This window comes from Myodes glareolus, chromosome 20 (assembly GCF_982192425.1).
Source record: "Myodes glareolus chromosome 20, mMyoGla1.1, whole genome shotgun sequence".
NCBI lineage: Eukaryota > Metazoa > Chordata > Mammalia > Rodentia > Cricetidae > Myodes > Myodes glareolus.
The window spans coordinates 26913728-26939769 of record NC_142045.1 but is presented as its reverse complement, the minus strand read 5'-3'; the positions used below and the strand labels follow the sequence as shown (position 1 = coordinate 26939769).

Here is a 26042-nt window from a genome sequence, read left to right as displayed (position 1 = left end):
TAAGTTCCTGCCCTGACTTCCTTCAACTAAAGGCAATATGGAAATGTAAGCCAAATAAACCCTTTACTCCCCCAACTTGCTTTTCGGTCATGATGCTTCATAACAGCAACAGTAGTAACCCTAACTTAATTAGTCTTTAATTAAGTAGACATTCTCTTTCTTCCTTTCCTTTCTTTCTTAGTAAGTTTTTTGAGACAGGGTTTCTCTGTGTAACCCTGGTTGTTGTAGAACTCACCCTGTAGACCAGGCTGACCTAGTGCTCAGAGAATTGCCTGTCTCTGACTCCTGAGTACTGGGATTAAAGGGATGTGTCACCACCAATCTGGCTAAATACAGGCATTCATTAAAATACTTTTCTATGAACTATGAAAAGTACTCAAATAACAACTCTACAAAATCATTTTCTTTTACAACAAAAGCATCAAATATCCAGGGAACTTTATTTTTAAATCATAAATCAAACAAACATAGCTTTCATTGACCCAAACATGCATAATCCAACCTGAATATAAAATGCACTCGATAGGTAAATTACATGAGATACAAAGGGAATGTAATTTTACAAATGTGAAATGATTGCTATAGCAATTTAACAAATCAATTAAAACATTGTATGTTTAAAAATAAAAATACCCTAAAGCCAATTACCTGTAGTAAACCAAGGGAAATTCTGGTATGGAATGATTTGCTTCAAAGAAAATAAGGCACCTGCTATAAATTTAGAGAACTATCTTTCACTTTTAAAGTTATAATAAAATAGAATTAGTTAACCAAGACTTGCTTCAGAGGGAATCAAGTGTAGGGATTCACTTACGGGTGAAGAGGCAGGTAAGCATCAGTGACCCGCAGCCTCACAGCCAGCTTTCTTTCCTGTCCATAGACAAGTTCCTCTCCATCCTCACCACCCCTTTCCTTCACTCTCCTCCACATCCAAGGGGAAACAAAGCCCCCTGAGGCTTACACTGCTTACAGAACAGGTAGTAAAGTTCCCTTCTGTTCCTTTGAAAACAGTTTATTTCAAGAAACTGCCTCAGGAGCGAGGCAATTAACAAAGCAAACATAAGCAGGCTTCTTCCAATTCACAAACACAGACGTTGCTTGGCTTCTGCACCAAGTTCTGGCTAAGTCCATAAATAGTCAGGACTTGCAGTTTTGACAGCGCCAGGAAACCACAACCCTGCCTCATCACTCTCACCCTATCAGTAAAAAGAAGATTTGATCAATCACAACCTATCAAGTCAGACAAAGGAAGACGAGACTGATCCTTATCAGTGAGTTCATTTCATTTCAAATGCTACTTTAGAGCGACAGACCTCGTACCCTAAGGGCATGTCAATCATAATTTTTTAGCTGATGTGCCTTTTTGGTATTAAAAGTGCAATCAACACGCTAAGATATCTTATGGCACACTGGACTCAACATGTCTTGAGGAGGCATTCACTTCCTACAGTCTTTCCCCCTGAAGTCTTGTCAAGCACAGAAAACCCCTTGTTAAGTTCATTCTGGTGAAATCAGTACGACACAGGCAAACCTTCCCTAATTTCATTCCACATGACAGCTTTTAGTGAAACTGCAATCACTGATTACGTTACAAAATGCTCCACCGAGTTCCAAACGCGATTGATCGTAGGTGACTATACTTACTCATGCAAAATTCAAGGCTTTGTAACAGAAACATTGTCGGTAACACAGATGCAGCCGTAAGAATTTCTAGTTATAGTATGCCCTTGAAGCTTTTCAAACATTTTAGGTGACAATGATTGTGGTAAAACTAGGCTGTGTAGTTGTCCACGTTTAAGCACCTTATTATAGGATAGTTACACGATGACCCTATAATGGAGTGTGCTTTCAATTCAAGAGAGTAATAAAGCCTAGCTATAGAAAACCTTAAGATTCCAAAATTTAAGTTAAGCTAATTCCATTTACACATTAGGGTTAACAAAATCTATACCCTGGCTACACAGATTTAATCTAATTAGCCGTAAGTTTTAATAACCACATAAAACTCATTCTGTACTGAATAAGTACAGTCTACTACTGGAGCTTAATAATCAAATTTTATTGCTTTATTCGTGTGGTGCTTTTGAAAGGCACTGTGGTATGGACTAGAAAACCTGGAATGACTCTTGAAGAAACCTTGGAATGCCACATGAAGAATGATATGAAAACGTCATTCTGAGGCAGGATGATTTACTGAATTGTTTGTAACCAGGGCAGCGAACATCAGGAATGAGTTCAAGCTAAAATTCACAGGAGAATGGCAACGTCTTAAGGTCAGTCACTTCACATGCCCATCCTGATACTCTGAATAATCTGGAAAATTGCTGGAAAGAGAGAGAGAAAATATTAAAACAAGCCAACGAAAACAGGCCTGTCAACTGAAAATTAACCTACTATGGCAGCTGCAAACTCCAGAAAGCCATTACAAACGCTAACCTAATTTTATTGTAATAGGAGGCGAAGGCAGGTGTATCACAGTTAAACAATTAATGCCTTTACATTACTACCATCTTGTGGTGCTGGGGATGTTACCCAGGGCCCCATGCACACTAGGTAAGTACTCTGCCACTGAGCTACATCTCCAACTCAAATTATTTCTTCAATTGAAGGTTTCTTGAATTTTACCTGTAAGGTGTCCAAGAGAGCTTCCAGACACGAACTTGTTTTAGAAGTAAACCCAAAGCACCAAAACACACACATTTTTCTAGCAGAGACTTATTTCAGGTCATCTCTTCCGCACCCTTCCGAGCCTGGTTCTAACATATGCACATTTCTTATTCCCACAAAGCTGAAGCTCAGTAATCTCTGGGTTATATAAACCGGTTGGCTCTTGGCCATCTATCAAGAAGGCTTCAAGTTGTTAAGTTTAGGAAAACGGCAAAGTGAAATGGAAACCCCAGGAACTGTAGAATGCGGGAAAACAAAAGCATCTGTCTCAATACTAACAGCTTCCGTATTAAAGCAACGCGGGGCAGAAAGACATTCTGCAGCGCATCTGCAGAGGCAAGGGTCTACCACCCTAAAAGCAGGTTGCTTTAGCAGCTAAGTTTTCTCAACATACGTTTCATAAATCTGAAAACATTGGTCTCCCACATTAAATTGCCAAAGAGGTATGTTTCCTCCACAGACAATCGATTCTTTGGACTATCTTACTTGATTTAGTTAGTTTTTGACATAGAGACCTCAGAAGCCGGCACAATTCAATCTAGTATCCAGATGTTAGCGATGTTCTTAAGATTTTTGCAATACAATTGATAAAGGGGTTACAAATCATTCTTACTCCAAGAATTGTTTGGCCTGTAATTTCTTTCAACGGATCATTAGGAAGATCTCATCTCTCTCTGTCTTTTTAAAATCTTTCCTGAGCACAAATCAAGGTGGGAGAAATTTCTGGGGCACCACCGTTTGTGGTACAAGTAACTTGGTTCACAAAAAACAATTCCGTGAAACTCTCAGCAGGTGAGTAGAGAACAACGCGTGTAGGACTCACCCACTGATCGTTCACCACGTCATTCCAAACCAAGAGAGCCCACCTCCCCCCCAAACACTTACCAGAGCCACAAACAACAAAAATGAAGAGGGCCAATAACCAGGGTCCTACCGACGCTTTCTCTTCGGGGGCATTTCTCTGCAAAAAGGAAAATCCAGTTTCAAACGCAGAGAAACCACTGGGATCCCGGGTTCCTGCGGCCTGCACCCCAGGACCAGGTGGCCGACCGGCACCTCACCGATCTCTCCTCCCGCCCCAGATTCCACCGCAGCTGGAGTCCAGAGTCAGGCGGGTCTGGAAGAGAACTCGCCGCGGCCCCGGCGCGGGCCTTGGCCCCCCAGTCCCGGCGTCAGCATGGAGAAGGGTGCCCGCTCTTCCTTACCGAGGTCTTGGCGACGTTGCCGCGCTGAGTGATGTTCTTGCTGTGCTTCTCGTTGGCCATCCGGATCCTCTGCTTGGCGACCATCTTCGCGGCGCCACCTGCCCCAGGAACCCCTCGGACTCACTCGTTTGCCGCTCCCGGGCTGCCGGGAGGCTCGGTTCGCGGCGCTTTACGCCACCTAAGGTCACCGGGCTTGGGATGCCCGAGCGTTGGGAGCACCGGAGCGCCGGGAAGCCGCCAACCACAGCGGTCCGAGCAGCCGACGGTGGGTGGGTGGGGGGCGCGCCGGGGGCGAGGACAAGAAGCAAGAGTATAACAACCGGAGAGCGCAGCCGGCAGCCTCGAACTACTCCGGTCGGGTTCGGCTGCCAACGTCAGCACTGGGCAGACCCCGCCCCGCGGAAGTGCCGACTCCGCCCGCTACGGAGAGGGAGGGCGAGGGCCGGCCGCGGCCTCAGGCCGGCCCTTCCACGCTCCGGAAAGCGCGGTCCCCGAGCTGCGCGTGCGCGCTCCGAGACCGGAAGTGGCTTGGCCCCGACGTTCTCGGCGCCGGAAACCCCGGCTCGCTTCTCGGAGCTTGGGGAGACGTGTAGAGGCCGGGTTCGGCCTTCGGTGAACTCTCACCCCGGCGCATGGGTTTCTCTTTCCGGGATAAGATGGCGCCGTCCACACCGCTGTTGACAGGTGAGTTCCCAAAGAGCGGGAGACCCTGTCTTCGGAGTGGTTGCTCTGCGTGTCTTTGCGCTGGAGGATTACCTGGCCAGCCTCGGAGTCCGACTTGCCTTTTCTCGTGGCTCGCGGAAGAGCCAGGCTGGCTTGCGGTTTAGTCCATGGTAGCGTGGCGATGGGAAGCGAAGCTTCCGTCTCTGGTGTTCCCTCCTCCCGGGTATCCGTCCATCATTCTTCATCGTCCACAGGATTAGACAGACAACAAGAAAGTGCTGGTCGTGTGACCTCTGGTCTGCAGTGCTAGTGTTGCTCGGATCCCTTCTCAAACCACCTGCCTCCGTATAACAGAAGAAACGCGACTGCACACATCAAATTCACCAGAACTTAGTTATAACTTATGCACTCCCTATTTTTATGAGGTTTTTGCAGGACTGAACAGGGAGCGAGAAAATGCTCATGCAGGTTGGCTTTCGTGGTGACGATGTGGCTTAGGGTGGCGGCAGTGAGCCGTAGCGTGATAGTTTAACGTTTTTGGTTGAAGCAGTTGGGAGCATTTTTAGAGGTAGAGCATTAGAAGACTTGGGAATTTGAAGCTGACACAACTCTTCGATAACATCAGGGAAAGATGAGATCGTTAGAAAAAACGTCTGCTTTTGAAAATTGGGAGTTATGTCCCTCCGAGGCATGGCGAAGCTTTTATACTTCTTGCCATTCTAGGAGTACATTTTAAAGTCTGTGCTTACTCCTATTCATTTAGACTACAATAATTTATCATCAAGTATTTGTAAAATAATGACTATAATCTGCTAAACGTTATGCCAGGCTGATATGATTTTTGTTTTGTTTAGATTTATTTGTTTAATGTATGTGTCTGTGGGGGCATCCTTAAGAGGCCCAGAAGAGGGTGTTAGGCTTCTCTGGAGCTGGAGTTACAGTTGTTAACCCCCCACTAAGTGTTGAATACTGAACTGGGGTCTTGTGAAGAGCAGCAAGTACTCTGAATGTTTAAGCCATCTCTCAGCCCTCTGAGACTGTTTAAATAGAATAATTATGTAATTAAATAAGTAGTTTTTCTAGCATCATAAAGATGACTTTGTTACTTAGAAGTTTTAATATTAAATGAGTATTTGAATTCTATTTAAAAATGAGTACATTAAAAAATCTATTGTGTTCTGCCCATTTCGAGGCAGTGTGAAGTCATTCCTGTTTAGCCCATCATATGGACCACTTATAATCTTGAACTAGCTCTTCACATTATTGTTTTTCCATCCCATCTTATTTTGTATCCCATGAGTACTGAGTTGTTTCATAAAGTCCCTTAAACTACTCTTTGGGGTTATCCTATTTCTGTTGATTTGGCAAGCTTCTTCCAAGCAATTTCCCATGCTTTCTGGCTACTTTCTGAGCTATTTTTATACCTCTTATATACTAGGGGAAGAATTTTTGTTTTTTTAGCTTTGCAAAGGAAATTCTCTGTTCAGATATTCTCTTTCCCTGTTAGACTGTAAACTTCTTGGTGTTAGGGGTACCTTTTCCACCCAGGAAATAATAGATACTAAACAAAGGGAAAATAAATGTGTATAATCAGATAACAAAGAATGACAATTTTTTTTCTTACAGTGCTCAAAGTTAAAGTCTTTGTTCTGACATTTTCTTGTAGTCTCAGAATTCTTAGATGCCCAAAGATTATGCAACCAGATTTACGCTATGAAATTGCAGCTCCAGGGTAATACTCAGATATTTCCACACTGTTTCCTACCAGTGAAAAACGCTGCTTAATCTTTTAGACATTCTTAGTTTTTAGTTTTCAAATTTCCAAATACTGTTTAACATACTTAAATTTTTAGATCTGTGAATAATTTGGAGCTTAACAGTGAATTTTATTGTTGTGATTCTTAGTCAAAAATGAGAAAAGACCCTGTGAAAAACCATGTGAAAAGTGAGCTTTTAAGCACTTCTTTTAGTGTCAGTGAATTCAAGTAGACATAAGACTCCAAAAATCCGTTTTCTGCATTCCCTGTTCTTGCTTTTCTTTCATTAAAGGAGAAGAATTTACGCTGGGCAGATATTCAGCCCGTTTAGTAACACTAAAGGAAAGAGTGTTCCGTTGTTTGGCCAGCATTCCCAACAGAAATCTCAAGGCTGGCTGTCCTTGCCTTCACTCTTATCCTTTTATCAGGCAGGAGATCCAGACCAAATGTAGTCTCACCTTTGGTATTCCTAGAGGACATTAGTGTTTCCTAGAGTGACTCAACGTGAGGTCTGTAAAACTGGCATCCATTGTACCAGCTCCTAGTCTCAAAAACACTTCACACTGAGTGTGCATGCACTCTTTTAGCAAACTTTGCATTCTGTTCACTTTCACTTTCAAACATTTGTAATTATACAGAATGCTTTATCAGGATGTTATATAGAGAGAAATATTTTGCATTTGTTTAAAAACTTTGAGTCTACAGATTTTTGTCTAAAAGTAAAACCATTTTTGGTAAATGTTGAAGTCTGTTTGCTTAATTTCTGCTATCTTGTCATCAAAGTATTACTAAAAATAATTTTTTTAAAAAAAATCTTTATTTGGATATCATTTAAGACTCATGGAAGTTGCAGAACACTAAGACAAAAAGTACTTAGCCTTCCCCACTGATGATATAACATAAACATTGAATATTGTCAAAACTAGTACATAGTAGTCACACAGTAGTATCCACCAAACTGCAATTTTTACTTAGGGTCTTTTGGTTTATTTGTGTGTGTGTGTGTGTGTGTGTGTGTGTGTGTGTGTGTGTGAGTGACTGGAGACTCTAGTACATGCATGTCAAAGAAACTCAGGGCAGACGACTGGCTGTGGTGCCCGTGGGCATGCTAAGCACGTACTGGCCCCTGGGCTCTCACAACATAGCAGGTACCTGTTGCAGAGCCTGTGTGCTCTCAGCTCTTCCCCCGTACTCTGTACCCTAAACCCCTAACCCAGGTGCTTCACTTCCCTCCCCTCCCACAGCTCCCGAGTCCTATAAAAATCTGCCCTTTCGTCCATGCTATCTCTTGGTTATGTCTCTTTGCTCTCTTGGCTCCCTCCCTCTCTCTTCCTCTTTCTCTCCCCCTCACTCTCCTCTCATGGCCTTGTTCAGTTTGTACACTTCAGATGCCTCTGGCTGGCTGTACTCTCCCTCATATCTTCAATAAAATCTCCTCATCCACACCTTGGAGAGGTTATGTCCTCATTTTCATTCAGTATACACATTCATGAAACCACTATTAGAATATAGCACAAGAAATGCTTGTGTTTCCCTTTTACAGTACAATTCTTATGGTTCTAATCCTTGACAACTACTGTTTTGTTTGGTATCACAATTTGTCATCTCAAAAGTATTGCATAAATGAAATAATCAAAAAGGTAGCTTTGGGTATTTTTTTTTTAAAGATTTATTTATTTATTTTGTTTACAGTATTCTGCCTGCGTGTATGCCTGCAGGCCAGAAGAGGGCACCAGATTTTATTACAGATGGTTGTGAGCCACCATATGGTTGCTGGGAATTGAACTAATTGAACTCAGAACCTCTGGAAGAACCATTAGTGCTCTTAACCTCTGAGTCATCTCTCCAGCCCTGGGTATTTTTTTTTTTTTAAGTTTCCTTTTTTAGAATGTAAACCTGATCAGCTGGGTGTGGGGAGCTCAGACCTTTAATCCTTACACAAAGAAGGCTTGATCAGGAAGATTCCTGTGAGTTCCAGGACAGCCTGAAGTACAATGTGAGACTCTGTCTCAAAAGTAAATATATCAATAAAATAAAATCAAATCAAGTAAATAAGAACATGAGCATGTGCGTGTTGAGAAGCACTTGTTTAGTTTGGCCTGAGATTTCACTTCTCCCTAAAGAAGGCAGATGCCGAGAATAGATCACATGAGACACTGAATGCTTCTTGAGCCACAAAAACATGGCAGTTTTCACACTGGCTTCAATTCTGTGTAAGAGTATGGTTGACATGGATTTTGCTTTCTTTTTGTTGTCTCTTCCTCACTGCTACTATTTTAGGGTTAACCATCTGCCCTGGTATGAAGTATAAATCTTAAATACAAATTTTAGAAAAGTCCTTCTGGTTGTCTAAATATCCTGAGTCCCTAGACTGTTACCAGAGATGGAGAGTATAGGTGTCAGTGCTCCCAACGACAGTGCCGCTGGAGCTGGGGAAAGAGGTCCTGCTCTGGAGCGTGGGTAGCTGAGGGGAGGTAAAGAAAGCTTCCTGTTCTTTGTTGTCTGGCACTTGGGCAAGCAGCGAGAGTGACAGGACACTTGGACCACATTCACATTTTATAGTTACATTGCAGCCTTCTTAGGACTCCTGACAGTTTGCCATTCTAGTCTAGATCTGTATGTAAATTCTGGAAAAGCTCCTAGTGGATTAGATTCTACTACACCCAAGTGAGAGTGACCTTACACTGGCTAAATTTCTACATGGTGTACAACTAAGGTATGGCCTTAGTAAATGCCCTCGCTTGAAATTTTTATTTGTTTTGTCCCTATAATGTTTGTTACCATGTGAATTATGCTGGATGTGGTAGCACATGCCTTTAATCCCAGTGCTAGGGGGCAGAGCTGGTCAGATTTCTGTAAATTCAAGGCCTGTCTGGTCTACTTAAGAAAGTTCCAGGCCAGCCACAGCTACATAATAAGATACTGACTCTTAAAAAAAATAATTACAGTATTAAGAAAATATAGCCTATTCTAAATCCTAATGTATCTTATATACATTGCAGCAGGTTTAGGGCTGAGTAATACTGCTGCCTTCCCTGTGTAGTAGCAGGATTTTAATGCTGTAAAGAATAAAACTTCAGGGCTATAGAGGTAGCTCAGTGGTAGATACATTTATCTGAATGTATGTAAGATTGATCAACACACAAAGTAAATAATAATAGTGATAATGGGTTTATAATGTATTACTTCCCCTGGGCATGGTACCTCATTGGAGGCTGATCTCTGTGAATTCCAGGCCAACCTGGTCTACAAAGAGAGTTCTAACTAGGCCAGCTGGGGCTACATCATGAGGCCTTGTCTCAAAATAAAAGAAACAAAGAAAAGGTTCAGCTGGGCAGTGATGGTGCACGCCTTTAATCCCAGCACTCGGGAGGCAGAGGCAGGCGGGTGGATCTCTCTGAGTTTGAGGCCAGCCTGGTCTACAAGAGCTATTTCCAAGATGGGCTCCAAAGCTACACAGAAACCCTGTCTCAAAAGCAAGCAAACAAACAAAAAACCAGGAAAAAAAAAAAGAAAAGGAAAAAAAAGATTCACAAACCTTCACAGTGTTAAAATCTAGGACATATTTTGGCATGGGACATTTTGCAAATTTCAGTATAACTTTTTAAAATGAGTATCTTCAGCATTTGATCCAAATTATAGCAGTAGATCAAACTGGCAAACTCTGTGTTCCTGCCTCAGCCACCGGAGTATTAGAATGACAGGAGTGCCAACACACCCAGCTAGAAATCATTCTGAAGACAGTGGTAACACTTAACACATAGTGGAGGCACACAGAAGCACATCAGATAGTCTGTAAGGCACTGTGTACAATTTCAGTTTTGAAATGAACACAGCGGCTTGATAAGCTCCATTCGGTTGTAGGGTGCTGTTGGGGGCTGTTTGCTTACGTATGTCTAACAAACTTAGAGTTTTTATGTGTTTACTTAATTGTTTTCTGTTTGCTAAATTGACAACTTCATAAAGATGTAGCTATCATTTTGTTCATATATGGTTCCTTTATTTTCTTCTAACTAAAATTATTTAATATATTTAATTATTTAATAACTAAATAATATATTAATTATTTAATAACTAAAATTATTTTGGACTGCCTGATACCTAAAATTGAGCTAACTAATTCTTAGGCAAAGTATTTTTCTAATAACTGTCTCTTAACACTTCTTGGGAAAAGAAAGGAATGAAAAATTAAGATTGGAGCTAAACCCCACTCCATCTATTAGCTTCATTGCTTTCCTAGCAGCTAAGAGAAGGGTGGAGGAGTCTTAGTAGGAGAAATGGAAACCATGGACAAGAGTTAAACCTTCTTCCCTTGGGCACTTACAGTGCTTTTGAGGTAGCAGCCCATCACTAAGCCTGTTACATTCCTACCTATCCCATCCTCATTTCCTGCTTTTCACCCCTGCTGCTCCACCCTAAATCAAATTTCCACAGCCTTCTGTGACACTACTCCAGACTTTCTCTAGCCAGTTCATTTTCTGCTTTGTATCAAACTGATCTTTTCAAAATGCAAATCTGGTTTTAGAAATCAGCCTGAAGCTCTTGAGATTTTATTTTTAAGATATATTACGTAACTTCAACATCCATTTTCTTCTAGGTCTGAGGCCTGTTTTCTTTTTCCAGCTTCTTTTAGTCGTTTTCTTCTTTCTAGCTTCTTTCTGTTTATTGATGCCCTTTCTTAGCTTTTCTCAGGATTGTTTGAATTTGTTACTGTTCTAGTTGTTTAACTGTATCCAGCTAAGTTTGTGCCCTTTCTACTATGACACAGCCTTTTGTTTGGATGGTTACATTGTTTGAAGTTTTCTAGTTGCATATTTATTTCTATTCAGCTATATTCCTTTTATGTGGAAGGCAGGAAAGTGGGCTTGAAATGTTAGCATTCTGTAGTATGAAGAAATGTTTCATGATTTTACGTATTGTAAAAGCCCTTTGCTTTTCAGTAACATTCAATTATATCTCTGGGTATTTCTTAGCATCGTAACCAAGCTTCTTTCCGTTGTTTCTTTAGTCCGCGGATCAGAAGGACTGTACATGGTGAATGGACCACCACACTTTACAGAAAGCACAGTGCTTCCAAGGTATAGCTCTGTCAAATGATAAATAAGAAACATACAGTGCACTCTAAAAGATTTTTGTTGATATTTCTTAAAATGTTTAAGTTTTTCTGTGTGTGGTTATTTTCCCTATGTGTGTGTCTGTGCAACTCTTGTGTGTGTGATGCCATGGAATCAGAGGAGGGAGTTGTATTCCCTGGAGCTGGAGTTACAGGCAGTTGTGAGCTGCCAAGGTCTTGTGGAGGAGCAGTGAATGCTCTTAATTGTGGAACCATCTCTCAGCTCATTGACCAAAAAGGAAAATAATAAATAAGCTAGTTTCTTGGGATGTCTTATTAATAAGATGGAAAGAATACTTACTATTTGCCAAGAAAAATAATCTTCATATTTGAAAATCAATGACTTAGGACCTAGAGAGATGGCTTAGTAGTTAAGGGCACATATTGCTCTTCCAGAGGATCTAAGTCAGGGTCCCAGCTCCCATATCAGGTGGCTCACAACTACCTGTAATTCTAATTCCAGTGGATGAAACACCCTCTTCTGGCTCCCACAGGTATATGCTGCATGTACACACCAATAAAAATCTTTTTTTTATTTACCTATTTATTATGTATACAATATTCTGTCTGTGTGTATGCATGCAGGCCAGAAGAGGGCGCCAGGCCTCATTACAGATGGTTGTGAGCCACCATGTGGTTGCTGGGAATTGAACTTGGGACCTTTGGAAGAGCAGGCAATGCTCTTAACCTCTGAGCCATCTCTCCAGCCCCACCAATAAAAATCTTTAAAAAAGAAAATAGAAAAGAAAGAAGAGAAAAAATAACAGCTCAACAAGTAAAAGTATAGATGTTAGTGTAATTTAATTTTAATCTTTTAGAATAAGAAAAATTTACAAATACAATTGTTAAGTCACTATTAGTAATTACTGTGCTGCCAGGAGATGAAAATGGCATAAAAAAGGAAGATAGCAAAATGTATGTGCATATATGTATCTGAATAGATATATATTTTTTTCTCCAGAAAGAAACCATGAAAGCCTAAAAGAAAACTGAATAAAAATGATAAGCTGTAGAAGGTGACAACATGATAGGAGATGTAACATGAGGGCCAGCTTGTTGGGGTTTCTGTCCCGCCCAGTACCCCAACAAGCCAGCAAGTCCCAAGGAAAATCACACGGAGTCTACATCAGGTTATAAACTGATTGGCCCATTAGGTCAGGCTTCTTGTTAACTCTTATAACATATATTACCCCATTATCCTTATCTATGTTAGCCACATGGGCTCAGTACCTTTCTCAGTGTGACAGCTTACATGTTGCCTCTTCAGTGATCTGCGCAGGAGTGGCAGAGGAACCTCTCTGCTTCCCAGAATTCTCCTGTTCTCATTGCATCACCTCTACTTCCTGTCTGGCTTTCCCGCCTATACTGCCTGCCTGGCCAATCAGCGTTTTATTAAAATATGATTGACAGAATACAGATAATTCTCCCGCACCAAGGAGACATCTGTGAATGAGTGTTGACATTGGTCTATATAATGCTTTTAAATGATAAAATGGATAAGAATAGAATAATTAAAGTGGCTAAATGAAACAAGTGAATTTAACTTTGTTGGGGTTGGGATGGTAGTATAATCTTAGAATATCTACAAAATTATTGAATACATTCAGCAGTATTTTTGTGACTAAAAATTGTTACTTCAAGCTCCTGCTCCCTTTATGTTGATGTGACCAAATATCTGAGTAAACAGAGGAAGGAGCTCATCTCTTTTTGTCAGTGGATGACTGGTCTCTTGCACTTAGGACAGTAGCCGGTTACTGAGGGGGCTCTTCACCTTCCAGTGATCTAGCCACATTTTCAATCTATCGCTAGATTAAGCCGTTTACTAGATGACAGCCCTCATGTACACAGAATTTTCTTTGGGTTGCCAACTCACAAAGACATGGAGTTTCATTATTAATTATGAAATCCTGGCCTATATCTTAGGCTTTTCCCAAGTTCTTATAACTTGAATCAACCCATTTCTATCCATTTGTGTTGCCGTGTGATTTTTTGCTTTTACCTCTCCTCCTGCCTTTCCCCTCTGTGTCCACTGGTGACTCCGCCTTTCTTTTTCCCAGTGTTCTCTCTGCCTCAAAAATCCTGCCTAGGTATTGGCTGTTTAGCTTTTCATTAAACCAGTCACACACAGTGACATATCTTACTTAATACAGTGTAAAGGAATGTTCCGCAACATCCCCTCCCCTTTTTGTCTAAATAAAAAGGAAAAGTTTTAACTCGAACATAATAAAGCTATAAACAATAGGAACAATTATCAGGCAAGAATTGCCTTTACAATATCCAATCCATTTGTATTTAGCATATTTAAAGAAAACACTCTATTATTTAATCTATCTTGGTGAGTCCAAAGCTCTGTACCTAATTTGCCTTCTATCATAACTAAGAAAAACTACAACTATAACTACCTAGTCTACTTCTCTATCAAACATCCCAGAAGAATATAATATTACCAGAGTAAACAGGAAGTATAGAGCAAACAACTTCCAAAACTAAAAGAAATGATAGTGACTTCTGGCTGCCTGGACAGTCACCCAAGGTTCCTCTGCAATGTTGGGGCATCCATCTTTGGCCTACAGGCCTAGAATATCTGACAAACTTCTGTGAAGCAGAATCTTGAAGGACTTGCTTTGTTTTGGCAAAATTCAGTAGTCGCTTTCTTTTGTGTCCTGCTTGTCCAGTTTGGACAGCGTATTGTCAGCAGGTGAGACAAAGGCAGTTTCTTGTCCAAATGGCTAGCTTTTTCCACAAAGAAAGCAAACTCTATGAAGAATTTCTTTGCTCCCCATCATCTTCTCTGAAGTAAATTGGTGCTGCCAGGAAAAGCCTCAGGCTATTAAACATCTTAAATGCCATATTATGTAAGTCTTAAAATATAGCTGTTTAACCTTGAAGACATACCTAGCACGACTATAGGTTTGATTATTATAGATGACTAAACTACCAACCTGCATTTCTTAATTTTACATTACATTTTTAAATGAACTGTATAAACATGTATACAGTACAACAAAAATAACTCATCAATTAGAGATGTATGCTGAAGTATTTGCATCCTTTGATTGAATTTTTAAAACATGTGTCTGGGGGCTTTTGCATGCGTGTATGTGTGTGTATCCCATGTACACATACCTGTAGAGGTCAGAAAAAGACATTAGATCCCCAGGACTAGAGTTAAGACACAGCTGTGACTTTCCACATGGATGTTGGGAATCAAACCAGGGTCCTCTGAAAGAGCAGCCAATGCTCTTAACTGCTGAGCTACCTCTTCGGCCTCTGATGTGTTTTGTTCATTTTAGTATTTAACATTTGAAGTTGATAATGAGTACCTACGTTTTGTATTTACTTAAAGATTTTTATTTAAAAAAATGGCATTGACTGGGCAGCCCCACACCTTTTCATCCAAACACTCAGGAGTCAGAGGCAGGCAGATCTCTGAGTTAAAAACCAGCTCGGTTTACATAGTGAGTTTGCGGACAGCCAGGGCTGCATAGTGAGACTCTCAAAAAGTAAGTAAATTATATATGTATATAATTTATATATTACATCTATTATTATATATTTGAAAGGAAAATAGCCAACGTTTCTCATTTGCTAAGATTAGAATTGATGGATGAAGACTTGGAACAGTGGTTAAGAGCTCTGACTGCTCGTCCAGAGGACCGTGGTTCTACTGACAACCCATAAAGTAGCTCACAACCTGCTGGGACTCCAGCCTCAGGGGGATCTGATGACCTCTTCTGGCTTTCCCAGGCACTGCATGCATGTAGTGCACAGATATACATGCAGATAAAACACTCGTGCGCATAAAAAATAAATAAAATCTCAACAAAAGAGGAAAAAATTGTTCTCTGTATTCTATAATGTAGTAAAATTGACATCAGTCCTAAATATAGTTCTAATGCAAGTTATTAAAGTACTCTTTTAATTTGGCATCTGGGAGGCAGAGACAGGTGGATTCTCAGAACTAAGTCAGTCCGGTCTATAGAGCAACTTCCAGGACAGCCAGGGCTACACAGAGAAACCTTGTCTCATAAACAAACAAATGCAATTTATAACCATTGAGATAAGGGTATGATTATGGAGTCAAAAAGAAGTAGGTGAATATAAGTAGGCTGGAATAAGCTAAAACCTGGGAGGAATTAATAAGAATAGAAATTTTCTGTCTTCAGATTTGAGAATGAGTTATACTACAATAAGGCAGGAGACTTCTTATTCATAGCTGTTTTTGTGGGAAAGGTATTTTATAAGTTTTTTTCTGTAAAATGAGTATCAGTTACCATTACTTAATAAAAACAGAAGCAAAAAAATATCTTAAGGTACATTAATGAGGTGGTGTTGTTTAAGGGTCATGTTGGTCAGTTCTTGGTACGTTTGCTATTACTTAGCAACTGAAATATTTGTTTGCCACAGAGTTCCCCCATTTAATGTTACTCCACCAGTAGACATGTACATTTATACTCACACACATTTCCATTTGGCTAGGCCTTCATTGCTATTAGATATATTCACAGTGGCTATTTCCAGTAGAGAGTTGTACTACTTACAGTTTTAATTTCTTGCTAGAATGTTGACGCTGGTCCTATTTCTACAGATGATATTCAGAAGCCTGCATCGCCATTTACTAAGATCTTTGTATTGCTTTTATACATTAAGTCTCCACTGGGGAAATTGATGGAATAACTTAATCTTTCAAATCCAAGGGCCCTTTAGTCCTTGAAGGTAACTGTCCACTACTGTTTTGTTATGCAGATAGTGTGGGGATAGTCTCTACAAAGCCTCTGCACTGCAGTCCCTCAGCTTGCTCAGAGGTGACAGCTGATAACTTTCACATTCACTTTCATTGTTTTGGTTTCTTTGACCACTGTCTTAGTTGGTGTTCTTTTGTTGTGAAGAGACACCATGCCATGACAACCTAAGAAAGCATTTAATTGGGGCTTGCTTACATTTTCAGAGCCTTAGTCCATTGTTATCATGGTGGGGAACATGGTGGCGCGTAGACAGCCATGGTGCTGGAGAGTAGCTGAGAGTGAGTTCTACATTTGGATCCACAGTCAGCAGGAGGAATGTGCCACTGGTCCTGATTTGAACATTGGAAACCTCGAAGCCCACTTCCCATGACACGCTTTCTCCAAGGAGTCCATACCCCCTAATCCTTCTCAAGTAGTGCCACTCCCTGATGACTGAATGTTCAAATCCATGAACCTCTGTGGGCCATTCTCATTCAAACCACCACACCAAAAAATGATCTATTTCTGAAGGTTTATCTGATTGCAAGAAGTTTCCAGCATATTTTACAATGGTTGCTGACATTTGCATTATAAGAGATTAAGTATTTAAATAGACAAAAACATTTTAGAATGTTTCTAAAATTTGTCTAAGTTATTAAATCATTGAATTAATTGATTGTAGACTTTTAAATCAGATTTTTTTGAAAAATATTATTAATGCTTTTTAATTTAAACTTTTTCTTTTTTCAGGGAATCTGGAAAAAATTGCAAAGTCTACACTTTTAGTAAGGATGGGACATTGTTTGCCTGGAACAATGGAGAAAAGTGAGTGCTCATTTATGGAAAATTTTATGTGCACCATGAATATTGCATGGCTGACATGGTTTGAAAAACGTATTCGGTTATCATTGGTAAAGTCTATCTTTTGCAGTGAGAGTACTTTGAACACTCTCAGAGATGTTCTTACACATACGCCATAACCTGAGTTATGTAGTGACTCACAATTTAAGATTACTGTGAAAATAACATTACTGAGGAAATCAAAAAATTATTTCAAATAGTATTCTAAATTATTGGTTAGCATTTCTTAGATTCACTATTTTCATTTAGAAAATAATTATTTTTTGCTTGTTTATTGTATACTTAAATATCTAGTATTTTTGCATTTAAATCAGTAACTAGGTACTTTTAGTTTTATTATGTATAAAAGTATAGAAAGAATGATTAATATAACTCATTATGTAAACTATTAGATTACAAAACTGGTGTTATAAGAAAACAATTATTTTTATTAAATGGTCATAGTTTTCTAAAACCAGTCTTTTTTAATTTTCTCTGGTCACTACAATATTTTATAGATCAAGAAAATAATATCCAAATGTCTCTTACATGTATTTCTTTTGTTGCTTTCAAACATATGTATACTGTTAGGCTTTTCAAAAGAGAAAAAAAACGTATTCAGACATTAGTCTGAAAAAAATGAATTTAAAAGTTCTTTATAGTAGTAATATATTCTAAAATTTTCTGAAAGTCAGATAAAACATGATTTTTTTTTAAAAAAAATTAACTATTAAAGGCTGCTAAATTTGCTTTTTAGGCTATTGGCCCTGGCTGTTCTGGAATTCATTATGTAGACAGCCTGGCCATGAACTCATAGAAATCCGCTTGCCTCTGCCTTCTGAGAGCTGGGACTAAAGGCATGTGCCACTAAGCTTAATTTTTATTTGTTTTTTAAAATTTATTTATTTGTTTGTTTGTTTATTTACATGTGTGTGGGTTATATGGGTGTTTGACCTGCATGTGTGTTTCTGCACCTTGTGTGTGATACCCATAGAAGCCACAAGAAGCATCTCTGCAGCCCCAGCCTGACACTTCAGTGTAGCATAGGGAAGTATGTCCGGACAAGCTGATTTCCAAAACTTGGCACTAATGTTTATCAGTAATATGCTGATCAGATCAACTCATTTGACTTTTTTCAAATCTAAATGTGTTTGTTTATAAAATTGAGATGATGACACTTGGAAGGATTCAAATGAGAGGTTTGCAGAAAGTGGTAAGGCCACTGCTTGGGGTTATGCAGGAAGCATCCATTATGGAGCAGTATAGAACTACTTTTATTATATGACTATACAGCAATTCTTAATAGGCCTATGCATTAGACAGCTTTTGAGATCTTAATAGACTTGCTTACTGATTTCCCCAACTATTACGGTTTCTGTTCAAAGGTAAACTGTGCTTCATTCACCATTCTGCCTTATGCCTGCCTTCCTTTTGGCTTGCTGACCCTCAACTTCCCTGCAGCCTAGCCCTCTGCTCACTCAGTTGGAAGCCATATCACTTCTGGGTCTTTCTGCTAATTCTGTACTATTTCTCAATACTTTTTGACTAAAATTGTGTTTCCTTGGTGGTTTTTGAAATTGCCTGAAAAGTAGTTTTTATGAAAAGTGAACGATTTGGAGTGTTCTGTATTTGAAAAGGGGCATGAATGTTTTAGTTAGTGCTGACTGTTTTAAAATGATATTTTTGCTGAAGTAGTTTCTTTTGGAACCAGAGTAAATATAATCAACGTCACTAACAAGGGACTGCTGCACTCCTTCGACCTCCCCAAAGCAGTTTGCCTTGAGTTCTCGCCAAATAACACTGTCCTGGCAGCGTGGCAGCCTTACACTGGTAAGTATTGTCCCCTAGTAAAGTATGCTAACAGGACCAGGGGCATTTGGTGGGGAAGCTAAGTTTATAACTTTGTAAGATGCTGATTTAAGGTCAAGCAGACTGCCCACCCTAACCCCCACCGTCTACAGGGAATGTGATCTCAGTGTATGACTAAGATTGCAAGTAAGCCACCCCCTATAAGCAGGCTCCATATCAAGTAGCCTTGGTTGTCCTCACGCTCTGTAGCCATGGATGATCTTGAACTTCTGGTCTACTGTCTCCACTGCTGCTGGATGCTGAGATTTCAGGTATATAGCACCTTGCTCCATCTGTGTGGTGACTGAGACCAGACCCAGAGCTTCATGCATGCTAGACAGCACTCTACCAGCTGAGTCACACCCACAGCCCCAGCCTCTTTCATCTTAACCAAGTACTCGCAGTACTGTGACTGTCACTTTTAACTGTTAGGGTTTCACAGAAAAAGTAACACCAACATTTTGTTCATAATTTCATGCCTCGACGATTCATTCCCATTGCCAACCTTAGCGTCTGCAGTGATGCAGCATTTTCTTATATTAAACAAGAACTTTTACCTTTTTACTTGAGGAAGCTCTCTGTAGCTTCTCTTATGCAAATTGCTAGCATCACTACTTTTGTGTTCCTCTCATTAAGTAAAATAAGGGTTACTTGGTGAAAGCACTGTGTCCTCTGCCAGTAAATACAATCACCAAGAAGACTATTGGGTGGGTAGAAGCATATGGATGTAGTATGGATATACTGGACCCACAGGTGATTAATGAGCCAGGTGGATCTCTGAGTTAAAGGCCAACCTGCTCTACAAAGTGAGTTTTAGTTTTAGGACAGCCAGAGATACATAGTGAGACTTTGCCTCTAAATAAATAATAAACAAACAAGCAAGCAAGCAATAAATCATTTTTTTCAAAGGATGATTTATTAAAAAGAAAGGCTTGTGACAGAATGAGATGGCTCGAGTTTCATCACTTAAGATAGGCAATTTCAAATGAATGAGTTATTTCTAGAATTTTACTTTTAATATTTTGGGGCCATATTTGATTGCAAATAGCATAACTCATGAAGTAAAGTGAAAACGTAAGTTATGAGATAAAGGAGAAGAAAAACTGCTGGCTAGAAAAGATATCTAAAAATCTGGAATAATAATAATTTAGTCAACATTTTTATTAATCACTATAAGCAAAAGACAGTACAGTGGATAGAATATGAAACAAGCGTGTGTTATGACAGTGTGGAGTGTACCTGCATGTGAGTTCAGTCCTGCTGGGAGGCTGAAGCAGAGGACTGTGAGGTGGAGAAGAGTCTAACTAGATTGAGACCTTGTCTCCAAAAACAGAAAGGACAGGAAACTGTCCTGTTTGACACATTTAAAGCCATATAATGGTAATGACATAGGAACTTTCATATAGCCATGCTTTATCCATACAGATAGAAGAAAGTGGTATAAAGGCTGTGTTAAGAACATTTTATTAGGGTTGGGATGCAGCTCAGTTGGTAGAGTGCTTGCCAGCATTCATAAGGCCACGCTACATAAACTGGTTGAAGTATCACATACTTGTAATTCTAGTACTTAGAGAATCAGAAGTTCAACGCCACTCTCAGCAGGAATGTGAGATATATATGACTGTCTCACTATGTGTGTGTGTGTGTGTATGAAGAAAATATATATATATATATTTAAATATATATAAAATATATATAAAGGAAGAATGGGAAGAATGGGGTAAAACATTCTCTAACAATGGCAATAAATAAATAAATAATAGTTCATTGTTGGTTATAAACCTTAGGGTTTTATTCTTTCCAGGGCCTTGGACTCTTAATGAATCTTGTTTTTCCAAGTAAATTGAAGGGACTTTGAAAATCAAAAATTACTAGTACAAACCTTCATGACTTAATCCCTTTGACAATAATGTCAGAATTAATAAATAAATCCCTCAAGTATTCTTAAAACTTATAAATAATCATTTCAGAGATGGACTTTAACTCAAACAACTGTCATGTTGTCATGGTTTTAGCAATGAATGATTAACTAAATAATTAAAGATGAGGAAAAGTTGATTGTAGGCAATTCTTTTATCTAATATTCTTAATACTATTCAAGATTTTTATCAGCATGAAATCTTAACAAGTGTTAGAAGACAATCACTATAAAAATTTTTATTACAGCTTCTAAAGATGGCACAGCTGGGGTACCCAACCTACAGCTTTATGACATGAAAACTGGAACATGTTTGAAATCTTTCATACAGAAAAAAATGCAAAACTGGTAAATAAATGTTTTAAAGTGCTATTTAAAATATTTAGATTTATTTTAAGAATGTTTTGCCTGCATGTATATATGTTTACTTTACGTAAGCCTAGTGACCTTAGAGGTCAGAAGTCATCAGATCTTCTGGAACTAGTGTTATAGATGATTGTGAGCTAAAATATGGATGCTACGAAATGAACCCAGGTTGTCTGCAAGAACAAGTGGTCTTAAATGTTGAGCTGTTTCTCTGGCCTGTTAAGTTATCTCTCCAGTCCAGAAAGTGATATTTTCATGATATTGCTAATGCCATTGTATATATTTGTTTTTCTATTTGTATTGACTTATTTATTTATTTAGAAAATAAATTATTTTAAAATCCTGATGTTTAAGGGTTTTTAAGTCTATAGGTCTATATTATAGTAAAATATCCCTTTTAGTTTTTAAAAAGAAAGAAACAATATATTTTTAATGATATACCATTTAATTATACTATTGCACTGTTGATAGCAGGTGTAATATAAGTGTTTTATCATAGCTTTAACATGGTTTTACTTTTTCCCCATTCTTTTTCTTTTGACATAGGTGTCCTTCCTGGTCAGATGATGAAGTTATCTGTGCGCGGAATGTTAACAATGAAATTCACTTCTTTGAAAACAACAATTTTAGTATGAAAAGACTTCCTAAATAACTTTATTATTTGCTTTAAATGCAGTTTTCAAAGTTTTTTGTTTGTTTGTCTTCAGTGCTAAGAATCTGTCCCCAGGGCTTCACAGTACTAGCCAAGTGCTTAACTACAAGCTAGCCATAATCTAAATACATAGTTTTCCTTTCCTTGGCGGCCTTATAGGGTTAGGGCCATCCTAAATATTATTGTTGTATTTATCCCATTAACTAAGGTAACATTATTGCTGATTAACATGGATTCTCATTGCTTAGGATAGTGTAATCAGTATCAGCTATCTTATTTATCAAATAGAATTTCTGTATACACATTTTACCCTAGCAAGCTGAGGCCAGTCTTTCCCATCTACTGGGCTCTATGAATTCTTTACTATAAAGATTGGCATTTATTGGAGCATACCATGACATTGTCATTGTTATCGGTCCCTGAGAAGTTAGTGGGGTATAGTTAGTATCATCTTATTGTTTGCCCAAGTTTACACATCTAGTAAATGGGTTGGTTATTGGAATTGAAGCCTAGTTCTTTCTGGCTCCCACCATGCTTTTTCTGTCGGTTTGCTCTGCCTCATCTGCATGGAACTGCAGTGGACAATTTGTAGTTACAGGAGCCTTTATAATGAGTTCTGAGTTTGGTGTGTTTTGTTAACTTATTATCAATCTGTAATCCATTTCCTCTCATTTTAGACACAATTGCAAATAAATTACATTTGCAGAAAGTTAATGACTTTAATTTATCACCTGGAAGCCAACCTTATAAGGTAATTCCTGCTTTTATTTACTTATACAGAACTTAACTCTTTTCTCTTTTTTAAAAGTAATTCTAAAGGCATCCATCTCAGATTTTATGCTTCTAAAATATACATTTGTGCCTGTGTGTCTTAGGTGGCAGTCTATGTCCCAGGAAGTAAAGGTGCACCTTCATTTGTTAGATTATATCAGTACCCCAACTTTTCTGGACCTCATGCAGCCCTGGCCAATAAAAGCTTCTTTAAAGCCGATAAGGTTACGATGCTGTGGAATAAAAAAGGTATGATAAATAGTTTTTAAATTTTGTTATTAGATGTTAATTTTGACATTCTCTCTCTCACAAACATGCATACACATACACATAAAGAAAGGAATGTATAGGTGGTTTTTAACTTGTATTTTGAATCTAATTGGATACTGCTTCATTGTTACAGCTACTGCTGTGCTGGTAATAGCTAGTACAGAGGTTGACAAGACAGGAGCTTCCTACTATGGAGAACAAACTCTGCACTACATTGCCACAAATGGAGAGAGTGCTGTAGTACAATTACGTGAGTACGCCTTAACAGTTTCCTTTTGGGTAAAATCAATAACAGTAAAAGAAAACACACAGACACAATGCTATGAAGGTAATACAACCTAAATTGTTTGGTTTTTGTTTTTGTTTTTTGAGACAGGGTTTCTCTGTATAATAGCCTGGCTGTTCTTGAGTTTGCTTTGTAGACCAGGCTAACTTCGAATATGCAGAGATCCGCCTGCCTCTGCCTCCTGAGTGCTGGGATTGTAGACGTGTGCCACCATGCCTGTAACAGTCTAAATTCTTAATCAAACGACTAAACCCAAATACCATGATAACATTTCTAATAAAATTCCTCTTCATTGACAAACCTAAAGTCATCCTCAAGCAAGCCTGACTTTGACAGACTCCAGTTAGTTTGTTAGCCTTATGTCAGCTCTTGAGTAGGAGTAGAATGGGTGATGTGGTCTTCCATAGCAGCTCTCTGAGCACTGAACTAACGCAGCAGGCAGATATAGTAAGTTTAATAATTGCTGCAGAAATGAGAATAAAGTCCAACAATGTTACCTGAATACACTAAATTAACTATAGAGTAATAGTTACTTTACTTAAAAAAAAATTTAGACTTTATATTTTATTACTTTATGTGTCTGAGTGCTTTGCTTACATGTATGCTTGTGCACGCACACCTGTTGCCCAAGAAGGTCACAAGAGTGCACTGGAGCTGGAATTACATTGGTCGTGAGCTGCCATTGGTTGCTGGGAGTTGAACCTCTGGTTTTCTGCAGGAGAACAAGTGGCACTTAGCTGCTGAGTCAGCTCTCCAGTCCAGAATGATAGTTTTTAAATGCTAGCAGCTTTCTCATTTTTTCCCTTTGAATTGAACATGTGTAAGTAGAGAAATATTCCAAAGTTTCCCCTCCAAAATGCCCTACATTCCCACTGAAATAAGAAGTTAAACAGAGACCTGACATATCAAGTAACTACAACAGATCTAAAGAAGGACGACACTGAATTTGTCTTTGTATAAATGAATTCACAGTCAAATAAGAGCCTTTGAAATAAAGTAAGACATACCAAGAAACATGTATTATAAGAGCCTATGGAATAAAAACTCTTCAGATAAACTCTAAATATTAATCAGTAAACTTTTATAAATGATGGCATTCCTCTCTTAGTTAATCTAAAATTTAACATTTTAATGCCAATCAGATTTTTTTTAAAAAAACTAGATAAACTGGTCTGAAATTTGGTAATAAAAGATTAACACAAGAATATTTTGAAAACCATTAAGAGGCCATAAAAAATTCTGATATTACAAGATATTAAATGTAAAACAGTTTAAGAGCATTTGGATCTGGCTTATGAAAAATTAATGTACGTATAAAATAAAATATATAGAAATAGATCTGTATATTTGTAGACATTTGTATGTTATAAAATTAGCACTTATTTTATAAAATAAACATTATTATAAACATAATATAAATAAATATAAATAAAATTTAAATAGTATAAATATAAACATTATTATAAAAATGTGAGAAAACTTGGAATTATAAAAAATCTTGGAATTAAAAAAAGATTTTTCTAAGCAAGACAAAAATCCTAAGGAAAATACGATAAATTTGTAATATATAAAATATTTTAGGTTTCTGTTAGAAGAATCTATTAACTTAGGTAAGCAAAAAGATTTTTTTTTTTTAAGCTGACAAGGTTAAGCATAGTAATAAATACCTTTAATCCCAATATTTAGCAGATGGAGGAGGGTCAGAGATTCAAGGTCATTTTCATTTACATATTGAGTTCCAGGCTGACTTGAATTATAAGAGACCCCAGAAAAAATATACGAAAATAACAAGAGACAACAAGCAGACAAGGGATGTATGAGTATAAGAAAGGGTAAACTTAATTTTGAAAGTTGCCTATGCCTACTCAATAATTGGGAAGAGAAATGGGAATATTATAGGAAAATTAGTCTACCAGAAAACAAATGAAATTACTTTTAATTATTAAAAGATAGCACTAATTAAACAAAATCAAGTCATAAATTTAAACTAATAAGTAAAAATAAACTGTATAGTGTGAACACGAGGAGACCCTTGTCCTAGAACCTATCGATGGACATGGAAATAAACTATAGTGTGAATGTGAGGAGACCCGTGCCCTAGAACCTATCAGTGGGCATGGAAAACCGGTGCAGCTGCTCCCCAGAGCATTGTGAAACGTTGGGAGGGCGTTGCCAAGTCTGTAGCCTCCCAGCTATTCTTTTTGTTTGTCTGTTTTCTGAGACAGTGTTTCTCTGTGTCACAGGCTGTCCTACTACTGGTTTTGTAGACCAGTCTGGCCCTGAATTCAGAGATCCACCTACCTCTGCCCTCTAAGTGCTGGATTAAAGGTGTGCCCCACCACTGTCTGTCCGTAGCTGCCTTCATGTTTGTCTGCACTTGCGCTGGAGAAATGATCAGGGAGGTTTATAATGAATTACAGAGGCAGAGGCTGAGGCAGGTTTTTTACCATGATCATGTAGAAAAATCTGCAAAATATGGTATTAACGAAAGCCTAGAACTTTGTCAATTTTTTTTTGTATTTAGAGAAGATACTTTATTTCAAGAAAATACTCAAAAGGATATTCAAGAAATGAAATGGATTGCCTTGATAGACACTTTTGTATGGCATTTGATTTTATATAGTTTGTGTTTGTATAGTAATGTGCAAGTATTCATTCCAAAAAAAAAAAACAACCAACTATTGCTGGACATGGTAGTCTGTGTCCCAGCCCTTTGGAGCTAGGATGATCATCTGAATTCAGGAATTTGACTAGCCTGGACATCCTAGCAAAACCTCATTTTTAAAAATATTTTTTATTTCTAGTAATAAAGTATTACAGTAAGTTTATATTGGCTTCCATGAGCGCATATTGCCAATGTGTTTAGAAGATAATAAAATTCTATGGAAGTTCTTGGATGTATGATTATGTATTAATACTTATAGTATATCATGAAAAAAATATTTTTAAAGTTTGAAAAAAT

At 38.4% G+C, this 26042-nt stretch overlaps 2 protein-coding genes across 2 annotated transcripts in view; one reads left to right on the top strand and one right to left on the bottom strand.

Annotated features, from left to right (window-relative positions):
- Positions 1 to 421: 421 nt before the first annotated feature.
- Positions 422 to 4250, bottom strand: Serp1 (stress associated endoplasmic reticulum protein 1). Its single transcript, XM_048424493.3, has 3 exons — positions 3873 to 4250; positions 3553 to 3628; positions 422 to 2324 (listed from the first exon to the last, which is right to left on the bottom strand). Exons 1-3 carry the CDS (start codon positions 3954 to 3956, stop codon positions 2284 to 2286), a joined length of 201 nt encoding a protein of 66 aa, XP_048280450.1. The 5' UTR covers positions 3957 to 4250; the 3' UTR covers positions 422 to 2283.
- Positions 4251 to 4411: 161 nt separating this feature from the next.
- Positions 4412 to 26042, top strand: part of Eif2a (eukaryotic translation initiation factor 2A) — a 29730-nt gene continuing 8099 nt past the window's right edge. Inside the window, exons 1-9 of the mRNA XM_048424491.3 lie at positions 4412 to 4556; positions 11301 to 11370; positions 16880 to 16954; positions 18681 to 18799; positions 20984 to 21083; positions 21648 to 21730; positions 22431 to 22504; positions 22629 to 22773; positions 22928 to 23044. Coding sequence (XP_048280448.1) covers positions 4505 to 4556; positions 11301 to 11370; positions 16880 to 16954; positions 18681 to 18799; positions 20984 to 21083; positions 21648 to 21730; positions 22431 to 22504; positions 22629 to 22773; positions 22928 to 23044 — 835 coding nt within the window. The 5' untranslated portion in view covers positions 4412 to 4504. The remainder of the gene's footprint in view (positions 4557 to 11300; positions 11371 to 16879; positions 16955 to 18680; positions 18800 to 20983; positions 21084 to 21647; positions 21731 to 22430; positions 22505 to 22628; positions 22774 to 22927; positions 23045 to 26042) is intronic.

Excerpts from the sequence above, each read along its gene's own strand:
- Serp1 (XM_048424493.3), bottom strand. The coding sequence starts at position 3,956 with ATGGTCGCCAAGCAGAGGATCCGGATGGCCAACGAGAAGCACAGCAAG. Across the intron at positions 3,629-3,872 it reads GCAACGTCGCCAAGACCTCG|AGAAATGCCCCCGAAGAGAA; the intron begins GTAAGGAAGAGC and ends TCCTTTTTGCAG. Across the intron at positions 2,325-3,552 it reads TTTTGTTGTTTGTGGCTCTG|CAATTTTCCAGATTATTCAG; the intron begins GTAAGTGTTTGG and ends CTCTCTTTCCAG.